The sequence below is a fragment of the Hirundo rustica genome, chromosome 7, assembly GCF_015227805.2.
Source record: "Hirundo rustica isolate bHirRus1 chromosome 7, bHirRus1.pri.v3, whole genome shotgun sequence".
In the NCBI taxonomy this organism is placed as follows: Eukaryota; Metazoa; Chordata; class Aves; order Passeriformes; family Hirundinidae; genus Hirundo; species Hirundo rustica.
The window spans coordinates 8277466-8291179 of NC_053456.1; the positions used below are offsets into that span (position 1 = coordinate 8277466).

Sequence of the window (13714 nt, forward strand, 5' to 3'; positions counted from 1 at the left end):
AAAAAGTGACCACACTTTTGTTTCACAATCTTTTCTAGACGGGATTTGGGCACCTTTTGTATAAATCATACAACTGAAATCAATTACTACCTCTGTGTTACATTTTAATCAACACAAGTTAGTTTATGGTAAGTAGGTACAAATATTCTGAATTTGGCTTTAAGGATGAATTAACTCTGGGAGATAAAATACTGACAGTGGCAGCCCATTAAAAACATTCATCTTCAGAAACAAATTCAGAGCATCTCATATGGACTTACTCAGCTCTATAAAGGTTTTACTCACACAAAACGTGTTTCCCTACAAACCCTTCTGCAAGATCATGTGCATAAAATTTAAGACATTTTGACAACAACTCAATAACCATTTGAGAAAATCCTATTGATAGTAATGATTGCCTGATAACTCAAGCCATTAAGAATGAATGTACTGGACAAAAATGACACTTGTACTAAAGAGGATTCATGTGCTACCTGAAATGCCAAAAAGAAATGCCAAAATTCAGAGAAAAACTATTAATGTGAGTTAGTGGTTTAAATTACTGTCTAGACCTGTCACAATAATATTATCATTATTATCTTCCAAGTCTTACTTTTTTTTTTGTGACTTTCCACAATAACAGCTTGAAGAAAAAACAAATAAATGTTAAAAGAAGGAAGCTCAAAAACATGTTTTGAAATTTCCAGAGAAGCACATTTGTTTGTTAACTCTAAGTAACATGTTTTGCAAGATACTGAGAGAAAGCAATTTTGGAGCTCATGATAATTTTCCACCTAAAAAAAAAAAAAAAAAAGTAATTTCTGAATTCTTATACAGAACGCCCTGACATCTGTGTACACAGATGCAAGACCATCTTTTTTCTAGAAAGTTTTTCTTGTGTGCCATGGTGATTGAGCCAACAGACACAGCAGGACAGTGGGATCTGACATAACTTTTCAGGACAGTTTATAAATGTGGGCCTTGTGCCACACTAATGTGATTTCACAAAGACTTGCCAAGTCAGCCAGAATCCAGCATGGACACTGAGGCGAATTCTTTATAAAGGCTTTTATCTGATCAGAGTTTCCAAGTCCTAATTCTTGGCAGAGCTGGGGGTGTGATGACATGGGTGAAAGCAAAAATAGTGATGATCCTGGCACTACTGGCTAAGATGGGAACATGAAGACCATGCCATGCCCAAAGGATGTAACTTTGTCCTCCCTCAGTGTGTTGGTGTCAGCTGCATGCTGTCCAGATCTTGATACGTTTTTATCTGCATAATCACCATATTCCAGAAAGAAGCACTGCCTGGGTTAAATCTGGATCCAAATATTAAAGCTCGTCACATCCATATAAATCAGTACAGACTAGGAAGAGCAAATCCATGTCTACTTAAAAATACTTTCTGCAAATGCAGTATAAGGTAGCCAGGGAGAAAACACTCACAAGAACCTAAATTACACTGAGCTACAGTAAGAAACTTTCACCTGCTTAAAATTAAGCAGGTAAAACTGAGTTCCTTTGGAGTCTCTACAAAAGCCTTTCTTGCTGATGATGGATCAGTTTAGTTTCACATGCAGCTGATGGAAATAAGCAATAATCCATTCAGCTTATTAAAGCAGTGGCCAGACATATTATCCAGACAGGATGGCATGGTTCACAGTCTGAAGCTCTGGCAAGACAAATTTAATTTTCATCCTGGTGTTCCAAACGACCTATGCAAGACAATAATTACAGATGGTGAAAAATTAGTTTCGTTACTTAATACAGAATTAGTTCCGCACTTTATTCGGTGTTACAGCAAGGTATCCAAGGGCTGAGCCTTACTCCGTTTGCAGTCTCGGGTCTCTCAGAAGGCGCTGGTTTCTGGCTCCAGGCGGCAAAGCTGCGGCACATCCCTGTGCTGTCTGTGCCCTCTGCCGTCGGGAAGCAGCCGCTGGAAGCCGCGTCTCAGCCTTCGGGAATCGCCCTTAGGACGGGGCAGGGAAGGGAAGGAGCAGGGAAGTTCCCCTCCACGGTGATGGCACACCTCGAGTGCTGTGTCCAGTTCTGGGGCCCGCAGTTCCAGGACACCGAGGGGCTGGAGTGAGTGCAGAGTAAGGCAGTGAGGCTGGGCAAGGGGCTGGAGCACGAGTCTGATGAGCAGCGCGCAGGGAGCTGGGGGTGTTTAGCCTGGAAAAAAGGAGGTTCAGGGGGCCCTTCTGCCCTCCACAACTCCCTGACAGGAGGGGGCACGTCGGGCTCTGCTGCCGGGCCGCAGCGACAGGACAAGAGCACATGGCCTCAAAGCTGCGCCAGGGGAGGACACCAGGACGAATTTATTCACAAATTGTGATTAAACATTGGAATGTTTCATTAAATGTTTGATTAAACATTGGAATGCCTGGGGAGGTGGTGGAGTCATCATCTCTGGAGGCATTTAAGGAAAGCCTGGACATGGCACTCAGTGCCACGGTGTAGTCGACATGGTGGTTTTGGTCGTAGATTGGACTCGCTGATCTCAGAGATCTTTTCCAACCTAACTGATTCTCTAACTGTGTCTCTTTCTCCCGTTGAACACATGTAACCAAGGATGGAGGCAGCACCAATGGACAGACGGGTGTTGTGAGGCTGAGGGGGGTCTGTGTGGGACACGGCCAGCCCCCTCCTCAGTGAGACCCGGGGCGTGTAACGCCGCGCCGGCTGAGGCACGGGGCCGCGATCGGGGCCGCGATCGAAGCCGGGATAAGAGCAGGGCTCATGGCTGGAATCGGGGCAGGGCTCGGTGCCGGGGTCGAGGAAAGAACCAGAACCGCGACGGGGGCCGGTCGCCGTGCGGCGCTGCCTCCTCCGGGCCCCCAGAGGGCGCTGCCCGGTGCCCGTCAGGCCCCGCGGGCGGCGGTTCCGGCGGGTCCGGTCGCGGCCTCCGCACGTGTGCCGGGAGCGCGGGGTTCCCGCTGCCGCCGCCGCGATGTCGGTGCCGGCTGCTGCCAGCAACCTGCCCATGCGGCTGCTCCGCAGGAAGATCCACAAGCGCAACCTGAAGCTGCGGCAGCGCAACCTGAAGCTGCGGGCGGCCCAGGGGGCAGGTACGGACGGGCGGCGCCGCGGAGCCTCTCCCCGGCTGAGCGCCCGCGGAGCCGTGACTAACTTTGTGTTCTCTCCCCTCTCTCTTCTCCTTCTGTCTCCGTCTGCGCCGTGCAGTGCCTTCGCCGAGCGAGGCGGCTTCTCAGGGACCCCCGGAGGAGGAGGAGGTGGAGGAGGCGGCGGTGCCGGAGGTGGATACAGCGGCCGAGGAGGGCGCGGAGCCTGCGGACGCAGCCGGACCCCACAGCGGGGAAAAGAAGAAAAAGAAGAAGAAGAAGAGAAAAGCGGTGGCCAATGGAGGACATGGTGCGTGTTCTTAGCAAAGACAGCGTGTCTCTCACGGCTGAGTTAGACTGGGAGACCCCACAAGCAGCTCGTTAGGGTTCCCGCCGCGTCGGGGAAAGTTTGAAATGCCATGTGCCGGTCACTGTGCTTTTTAAAGTCTCTGAGTCTAAAGCTTTACCCATTTCATTCCAGATAAGATAACTTGAAATCTTAATTCATACTAGTAGCTAATTTATTTGTTCCATAGGTTTCTGCTTTGTAACGTTGATTGGATGTTTTGCTTGTTTATTACTCAAATACATGCCCTGTGTTTCAGGGCTGTGGTAGACGGGTGCTCTCTGTACTTGGCTGTGCAGCCAAAACAGCTTTTTAGAAATATGTCCAGCCTTTTCCAACATTTATAGATTGTGAAACTGAAGTATGCTGGAAAACGACCCAAAAAAGCACCACACAAATATTGCTAGGTTTGCATACGTTCTTATATGTATAGATTTATAGATACATATGTAGACATACACGAGAAATAGAAGCTTCCAAGATATATTTGATTTTTGGGACAAGCATCATGGTTATGCCAATGAAGAGGTGCTTTCATCTCTGAAGATTCAGTACCTAAAATGCAACTTTTCACATATCTCGAGCACAAGCTGTGTGGGAAATTTGGTGTCTGCATTGCAGATGGGAAAGATTTTTGTGACTGGTTTAAGGGTAATTTGTCTTGCTTCCACTGTCATTTGACATCAAGCTACATTGTTTCACTATGCAAAGTGGGCTGTGTGGAAGGAACTCAGGGATTATTTGCTCTGTGCCTCAGAAAAATTACATAGAGACCTTGTCTCTCCAGCCCCCTTCCACTCCATGGAAAATTGTGATCTTTGTGCATGGTTTACTGACTAAAGGAAATTCAGTCTGTGGAACAACTTTTCATAACCATGACCTTTGTATTTCTGACTTGTCTTCTGTAAAATATCACTCCAGATACAGAAACCAAAAAAGCAAAAACTGAAGAAGATGAATCTGCAGAGGTAGAAGATGGAGATAAGCAGGACTCTGGAGAGAAGGAAATGGAGGAGGAGGAGGAGGATGAAGTGCCCAGTTTGCCACTAGGTCTAACAGGTATCTTGTGTTCTTTTTCATGCAGGGGCAAAATCCCAAGGTCTAGCACTTTCCTTCCAGAGCAAGTTGCAGTTTTCAAGTGAGCTTTGCAAGTCAGGTGTTTGAATACATGATGTGACACTAGCAGCTGACAGCTCTCTGTTCCTGGAACATTATATACACACCTGTTGGTCTTACAGTTACTAGCGAAAGTGCTTTTCAAACCTATATACACACATGCTTATCTGTAAAGGAAGAAGTCCATGAAGAGCAACCTGGAGGTGTGGAACTAGTAAATCTGACACATGAAGCAGTGCATTCATCTTCATTCTTATTAACTGGGTGTAGTTTTCTCATGAACTCATTAATACAGAGTATTTTGCCATTGTCTTTGGATTTTTTGGTAGAATGCAGTAAGAAGTCCTTTGATTTTTTTTTTTCCGTATAGGTCAATTTGAACTGGTTAATCTCAGATTGCAGAGGAAATAAAAGAAATAAGTTTAAATATTTTTCATTTTATCCCTCACTTCAGGTGCTTTTGAAGACAATTCCTTTGCTTCCCTGGCTGGTTCTGTCAGTGAGAATACACTGAAAGGCATAAACGACATGGGCTTTACACACATGACAGAAATTCAACATAAAAGTATTAAGCCTCTTCTGGAAGGCAGGTAAGAAATCAGGCTTTTTAGTCACTCTAATGACCCCAGATGTCTTGTAAATTTTGCTGGCAAGCTACATACATGAATCATAAAATCAAATCATGGAATTGTTAAGTCTGGAAAAGACCTCTGCCATCATCGAGTCCAGCTTTTCACTGACCAATTGCTGTGACCTTCCTCTGCCAGCACGCTCCTGGTACCAACCCCACTGCTCTTCTTTAAGCTGTGTTAGGTTTTCACATTGTCACCATGGATCAGAGTGAGATTGTTCTTCTCTTGGTATGGTCAACTAAATACTTCTTTTTCTGACATTGCTGCTTCCAGGGATATTTTAGCAGCTGCAAAAACAGGCAGTGGAAAAACACTTGCGTTTCTCATTCCTGCAGTAGAGCTTATCTACAAGCTGAAATTCATGCCTAGGAATGGTAAGGCTCTTCATTTCACTGCTGAATTTTACTGTAAAGCAGTCACTTAGGGGGTTAGATGAGTTGTAACTGACTCCTGTCTGATGGATGTATTTTTTAGGAACGGGCGTTATTATTCTCTCTCCTACTCGAGAGCTGGCCATGCAAACCTACGGAGTTCTTAAAGAACTTATGAATCATCATGTGCACACCTATGGTCTGATCATGGGGGGCAGTAACAGATCAGCAGAAGCACAGAAACTTGGAAATGGAATCAACATCATTGTAGCAACGCCAGGAAGACTGCTGGATCACATGCAGGTAGATACAATATTGATGTCTAATCTGGTTATTAAAACATAATAAAACTCCTTTCCCTGTCTGACTGTGAGTTTGCTAATCTTCCAGAACACTCCAGGTTTCATGTACAAGAACTTGCAGTGTTTGGTAATTGATGAGGCAGATCGAATCTTGGAGGTTGGATTTGAAGAAGAAATGAAACAGATCATAAAACTTTTACCAAGTAAGAAAAAAAAAAAATCTCTTTCCTGGAAATCACTTGACTAACATTATGTCTTCTTTCTGACTCAATTATTATAAGAGAAGTCATTAATTTTTATAGTTTGGTAAATGAACTTCATAGTGGTTTTCTTACTCTGTCCTTATTTCTGCTAGCCAATACATATTACTTGTTCAGCTTCATTTATCTGAAGAAAAGAGTTTTCAAATGCTCTTCAGAGACAGAATTCTGTTCATATAAAATCCTTTTAGTTTAACGTCTCCATTTTCTCATTTATCTTCCTTTGTTTGTTTATTTCCTGCAATTCAGTATTTCCTGATAAGGTTTAAATACAAAGAAAAGGTCTTCTGACTTGCAGTTCAATCTTTTTTGATACCTCCAAGACCAGTATCTTGGAGAGGTTTTAGTATTTACCTCAATTTTTTCTTTTCTTAATTTTTCATTTAGCTATTCCTTGTAACTGATTTATTAAACACAATTTGAATTATTTTTTTAAACAAAAATATTGTAATATTCATGGAAATTAATTTAGAGTTGGAAGATTGATCTCTGTTTTAGTTGTTGTTTTGTGTCCAAATTGGGTTGCAAATGATTATTAACATTTTTACAGAAAACACTATGTTGTGATAGTGGTTAGGATTTTAGGGGTGGGGATTGAAATAAACATGGTTTATTTATATATAAAATAGAAATAAACATGGTTTAAAAATTAAATCCCATAATACAGCTACACCTCTTTGTCAGTAGCAATATATTTGAATTAGAATTTAATTGGAAGATTTACCCAGCAAAGTTTGCAGTTAGAGATTTTACGGACTCGCTGTTTGCAATATTTTCCAGAGCGCCGACAGACGATGCTTTTCTCTGCCACACAAACCAGAAAGGTCGAAGATCTGGCAAAGATCTCTCTGAAGAAAGAGCCACTGTATGTTGGGGTTGATGATAACAAGGAGACAGCAACAGTAGATGGTCTGGAACAGGTAAGACATATTAGTGCGGGGGCTGAGATCTCTGAACACACCAAGCCCTGTGCTTTTTTTTTTTACTTGGGATGCTTCAGGTGTATTTCACTGTTTAACTATTTGGTGAGGTTTTTTTCACAAAGTAACCCTTCCCTGATGTAATTGTGTTACTAAAACACAAGTATGTTCCCTACTGCTTTTATTTAACAATGTTTAAAATTTTTGCAGGGTTATGTGGTGTGTCCATCTGAAAAAAGATTTCTTTTGCTCTTCACGTTCCTCAAGAAGAACCGGAAGAAGAAACTGATGGTATTTTTTTCTTCATGTATGTCAGTGAAGTACCACTATGAATTACTCAACTACATTGATCTGCCTGTTTTGGCCATTCATGTAAGTATTTTATTCCTTGATTTATTTTGAATTATTCTGATAACACTTGTAAGCTGTTACTGGTTTTACATTTGTCTGGTTTGTTTCAGTCCAGTTTCTAATAAACAGACAGCCTGCTCACAGAACTGATGATGGTCTTGATTGGTCTGTAGAGGAGGGAGATAAAGCAGAGATTATATAATAACACTTCAGTAATCAGACTTGCTGTTTTGTAAACCAACGCTGAACACTGATATTAATTTATGCTTTCTGTGTAGCAACCTTTCTGTTTTCTTCCAAAAAGTTACCTTTCACCAGCACTAAAATTTAATATGTGGAGCAAATTTCTTGTCACAGAAATCCAGAATCTGATGTCTTAAGTGTTGGATGATTTCCTAAGGCCAGGGTGATGTTTGGATTTATTGTGCCAATTCTTACCATCTGGATGAGTATTGCAAATTTTTTGTCAAAACCACAAAATACACAGTTTAGAACAAAGAATTGACTGAAACAGTTACAACAAACCACAAATGTCCTTTTTTATTTTATTTTGGGGGAAATTACTTGCTATTCTTCAATAGAACTGTGACAAGTATCGATTTAGTTTGGTTGGTTGTTTTTTAACCTGTAATCTGTCTAACATATTGCTAGACTTACACATGTCCTTTTTTCTGAACTTGAAACATGCATGTTGTGCTCCTGAGAAGAATGTTTGTGCAATTTTTAATGTTTTAGGAGATACATTGTAACTCTGAGAGATGCCGCTTTCTTGTAACCCTGTGCCATTTCTTTTTTTCTTTGTTTCTTTACTGCAAAATGGTCCTGCTTGGTCTGTACAAGAGCACAATTTGAAAAAATGTCTCAAATTATTTTTTTAGTTCATATTTCATTCCCAGTGTGTCTGTTTCCTTTCAGGGCAAACAGAAACAGACCAAACGTACCACAACATTTTTCCAGTTCTGTAATGCAGAGTCTGGAATACTGTTGTGCACTGATGTGGCTGCCAGAGGATTGGACATTCCTGAGGTTGACTGGATTGTCCAGTATGACCCTCCAGATGATCCAAAGGTAAGTTAAGGAAGTAGACAAGTGTCACAGCAAGAAATCAAATTCTGACTACAAACTTAGTCACAGAGAAGAGCTGAAACTGCTGCTTGACAGAGGGCATGATTCAGCCGTGGTCATATCCAGCTGCTGGTTTCTTTCACTGCCCTTCACCAGCTCCCAGGAAGTGCTGCTCCTAGCCGAGACCTTTGTTACCTTCTCAAGAATTGCATTTTAAAATATGGTTTATGCTGTGGAATTAAAATCTAGTAAGCTAAACTACCAAATACTTCCCAAGAGGAATGTGAGTTTACATAGGCATCCCTGAGCTTTTCCAGTTGAAATTTGCTTTTTTGTTTAAAGATAACATTCTTACTTGAATAAAAGTCTGTAAACAAGGGAAATTCAAAAACCTCCAAAATCAAGATTTAATTTTCAGTTACTGCAGACTAAGATTTTTTTTTTCAGTAAAAGATAGAATGCTTTAGTTAAGGGCTCTGTCTCAGCCTGATGTTGCTTTGCACCTTCAGCACGTTTTCCCTTATCCATGTGCTAATGCCAAGAAAAAGTCTTACTAAATAGTGAATGATGCATCACATTATATTGAGGTTAACTTTGGTGTATTTTTTTGTTGATTTTTAAGACTGCCTGACCTTGTTGCTTGTTATTTTTTTCCAAAAGGAATATATCCATCGTGTTGGTAGGACTGCCAGAGGAATAAATGGTAGAGGACATGCTCTGCTCATTTTACGACCAGAAGAACTGGGCTTCCTTCGTTATCTGAAACAAGCCAGGGTAAACTTCTGTCTACATTTATTTTATTTTTTACTGTACATCCAGTTTTTAAAGGCAAAACCTGTTGGTTTGTTTTGTTTTTGATTTTTCAAAGATCAGTTTCATTTTGTTTAATTCCTAAGGAAGCACAGTCTTCTTCTAAAGGTAATCATTTTAATAGAACTGCACAGAGTTTCTCGGTTGCTCTCCTTATGAACTTGTTTTATGACTTTTAACTAAAGTGACTCAACTTCTAAAGCAAAACTGGTAAAAAATGGTGTCATAGTGAGTGTCTCTATTACTCTGGCTTAAAGGAAGTGATAATACTGTCATGCTGATCTAAAGGCACTTTACAGACACAGCTGTGGTATTAAAAAAATCTGTTATCTAGCAGGTCATTTTCTATTTGTCCTTGGTCTTAAACACATTCACTATATTTACACAGTGTAAATAATTTTGATACTTCATTTCTTCTTTTGATTTTAAGGTACCTCTAAGTGAATTTGAATTTTCTTGGTCAAAAATCTCTGACATCCAGTCTCAGGTATGACATGTTTTTATACTTCAGCTACTTTGAATATCTTTAGTATAATTTGCATGGAGAATGTTGCAGTCTATAATGACTGCAACTCAAAAATGTGTGTGCTTGTTTAGGGATGTTAGTATTTAAGCCCATCTGTATTTTTAATTAGCTAGTGTTAATAAAACTCAGCATCAGCTAAAATTCTTCTGTGCTCCTGTGCTACAAAATTAACCGAGGAACACTGAGTGGAATAGCATAGATATTCTGAAGATGTGAATTTCTATTGTTGATTACTTCTGTGAATTGTTGTTTTTATAAGAGTTCTGTAAAGTTTCTTTGCAGTAACTTGGATTTAAAATAGCAAGTACAGGAAGCAGTGAAGACAGTCCTTACAGAGAAAGGTTCCTAATTAAGCATAATCAGGAAGAAATTACGCCTAATGTAGCTTATTTATAGAATGCTGAATTAATGTACATTAAACATCAAATGAGACACTGGGATCTAATGAGTATTGGGAACTTGGCCCACATGAAATAAAATGTCTTAGTCTGCCCTGGTGTATCTGCATTTTTTGTTTAGAATTAATACTGCTGATTTCACAATGCATTGGCACCATAATGGATCAGACTGCACGGGATTGCATGGAACCACACAGTTCAGATGTCAGGCTGGCAGTTCTCAAACACATGGTTTGGTTTCATGGCTGCAGGTGTATTGTCTTTGGTTAACTTGTTTGGGACAACCCAGCTTAATATTTCTGTAAATGTTCATATTGCTGAGGCTTTGTACTTTAACTCAGCTTCAGGTTTTTTGTCCCTCTGCTTGTTTATAAAAGCATTTTTACACCTCTGTGTGCACTTTGATGTCACAGGGCGGTTTTGCTGAAGTGAGGAGTGAATGTCATTGCCACTCACACAGTAAAAAATGTCTGAATACAATGTATAAACTTTGAACAACTATAAATGTTTATGTCTCTTTTGGTTTTCTTTTCCTCTCACCAGCTGGAAAAACTGATAGAGAAGAACTACTTCCTTCACAAGTCAGCCCAGGAGGCTTACAAAGCTTACATCAGAGCTTACGACTCCCATTCTCTGAAGCAGATCTATGATGTCAATAATCTGGATCTTCCCAAAGTCAGCCTTTCATTTGGTTTTAAAGTTCCTCCATTTGTTGACCTCAGTATCCTTTTACTGCAGTGTTTCAGAGCTGAATTTCTGCATTATAAATGTTCAGTGCAACTTGCTGAATTCCTCTGGTACCTCAAGGTCTGTTTTGCCTTTGGGGTTGGAGTTTTTCTGCTAATAATCATAAAAATGGATCATTATCCAACAGTGCTTTATCAAAGAAATGTAAATATTGCAAATAATACGACTGCAAAAATGCCTACAAACATCTCTTTTAGCACATGGTCATTCTGTACAGGTTTTCAGTTGCTGTCAGGCAGATTCTGGAATGCACCCATGTTCCAAAGTATTGTTCCCCTCCACGTAAAATTATTTTCATTGAAATGTACTTGCTTATGTTTCATAGTCATGGAATGTTGACATAGAGGGGCAAGAGCAGGAACTAGTGCAGAAACTAGTATCTAGATTACTGTCAAACCTGACAGTGGATGGAATTGGACAGCTGGAGGAGTATTTAGAACCACAGGCACAAAGTTCTGCCTTTCTCAGTAATTAGGCAGCTCAGCCTTTTATGTAATTATTTTTTTTCTCACATCAATATCCCTTAGTAAACCCAAAATACAGTATTTCAAATTATTCCTTTTAAGTTCTTTAACCAATGAAATTTCAGATGTGAACAGCAACCATGGCAGAAGACTACAGAAAAGAGGTGGAGGTGGGGGATTTGGCTACCAGAAATCAAAGAACGTCCACAAGGCAAAAATCTTCAAGCACATCAGCAAGAAATCTGACAATCGGCAGTTTTCTCGTTAATTACGGTCATTAAAATGCCTTGGGGCCTTGGAGTAACCCACCTTGATCATCTGGCAGTTACTTCCAATTTAAACAGCTCCTTTCTCATTTTTAGGTCCCTTTAAGGATTTTTTTCTTTTCTGGGAACATCTTTTTATTTTTCACTTCAGGAAGACTCTTCAGAACTGAGGCTAAAGGAGAATTATGGCCAGTGAATTTTGCCATATTGGTTGTAAGGAAGAAGATAATTTAAATTACCTTAAGTCAATACTACAGAGATTTTTATTAAAGAAAGGAAGAATACTTTTAGGTTTTATAGAAGAATTTACATTTACCCTTCTTTCTGTGCATATCTCTAAAAATTATGAGATTGAACAATGTATGGACATTGAGATAAAAAGGTTTTGCTCACGTGAATAATTGCAAGGGATTTTAATGCTACAGAACTCTGCTTTGGCCATCAAATATGCTGAAGAATATAGGAAGATTCCTTTAGAACTGAACCATGGATGAATAGTTAAGGCTGTATGAGCTTGTGAAAAATTTCAGACATGGTATCTGTATAACAAGTACAGTGTCCAAAATAAAACAAATCTCTTACATCCGTTCTGGGACATGATTAATACTGGTTTAATGTGATATAATGGTAACACTATAGTGAAAGATTTGGTTTTCCTTCATGTTCAGTTTAAATCTGAATTTATTAATACGGTGATATCTAGTGTACTCTGCAAAGAATTAAGGAAAGCAGATGACATAAATTAAAGCACTCAGTCCAGGTAGTGTTTTTTAAGATGCCTCATAACCTTGATGCAGTGAGAAGTTCTGCAGTTGTAAATTACAAAAGTGAATTGCTTTCAAGTCTTTGTACGTCAGAGCAGCGATGAGCAAAGTCACAGATAGCCACAGGACTGGGGGATGGAGAGACTCAATAAGTGAAAAAATGAAACGGGGTATAAATATACTAGAAGGGTACTTTGAAGGAAGAATATAAACTGAAATAGAAGAGGGTGGAGTACACATTGCAGACAGGAAAAAATGTGGAGACTTCAGTACAAGAAGAATACACAAGCTGGGTAAAAGTAATTGTATTACATATATTATTTCATATAATATATAATTGTACACATATTTTACTCCCTTTCTCTGTTGTTGTAGCAGTAGGTAAGTGCTCTTATGAGGCTGCAGTGGTGATGGGAAGTGTTTAAAAAGTGTTCATGGGTCAAGGAAAGACTAAAATGTCACAAAATCCAGAAATGTGGGCTATGCATGATTACAGTAAAATAGCTTTTAATTTACATTTAAAATGTAACCCAGGAGTAGTTACAAAAGCATAAGCAGTTACTCCAACATAAATTGAACTGCTATTTCTTAGGTTTTCTGAGGTAGCATGTCAGAGTTAAAACTGATTCATGCATTAAAGTATTTTTTAAAAAATCAGTGGACTTTCTTTTCATCCTTGGGGAAAGCAGATGGGGAGAAAGAGTAGGACCATTCTGTTTCTAGTGCTTCCACCATTCAGAACTTAGCATTGTCTGGTTTTCCCTCTTGTGAAATGGCTGACTTTAGACCCTAATTTAGTATTTTTAATATCAAAATAATTTTGTTACTAGAGTTTGAATGTCTTGTGCTTCTAAGCCTGCAATGAAATAGCAAAATCTGAAACATAAGCAGTGCTAAATATGATGCCTGTCTCATTGAGTTCTAATCTTTGATTCTGAGTTTTCTTATGAATTTATAAATAATAAAAAAGTAGTTTTCATGTCTTTATTAATAGCACATCTAAGGAGTTCTCTCTGATATCTACATCATCATACAGTTTATTCTGTTTATACCTGCCAGCTGTGCAGTTACTGTATGGGAATTAACTTTGATTAAAGCAAAAGAAATGCTGAGGGACTCATTAGATGAACTGCAAAATTAATTACTGGGAAAGAGATGTAAGCAAAGCTGCAGTAAAGCACTGTGAAGATCAGATTGTGGTTATGGGGGACAAGCAGTGGCTGCAGTAGTGTGAAGTATTTGTTTGGAACAGGAAAAGCATTGGGATATGGAGTCAGTGACCTCCTGTCTGACCCCGTGCTCATGGCCTGAACTGGTTGGGCTTAAACATGCACC

General features: G+C 39.8%; 1 protein-coding gene across 1 annotated transcript; it reads left to right on the forward strand.

The window, feature by feature from the left end:
* Window positions 1–2869: 2869 nt before the first annotated feature.
* DDX18 (DEAD-box helicase 18) lies at window positions 2870–13099 on the forward strand. The gene is made up of 14 exons (XM_040070231.2): window positions 2870–3047; window positions 3163–3351; window positions 4309–4446; window positions 4958–5093; window positions 5409–5509; window positions 5610–5809; window positions 5897–6011; window positions 6849–6988; window positions 7199–7360; window positions 8255–8407; window positions 9065–9178; window positions 9645–9701; window positions 10682–10859; window positions 11475–13099. Exons 1-14 carry the CDS (start codon window positions 2930–2932, stop codon window positions 11615–11617), a joined length of 1944 nt encoding a protein of 647 aa, XP_039926165.1. The 5' UTR covers window positions 2870–2929; the 3' UTR covers window positions 11618–13099.
* The last annotated feature ends 615 nt before the right edge of the window (window positions 13100–13714 follow it).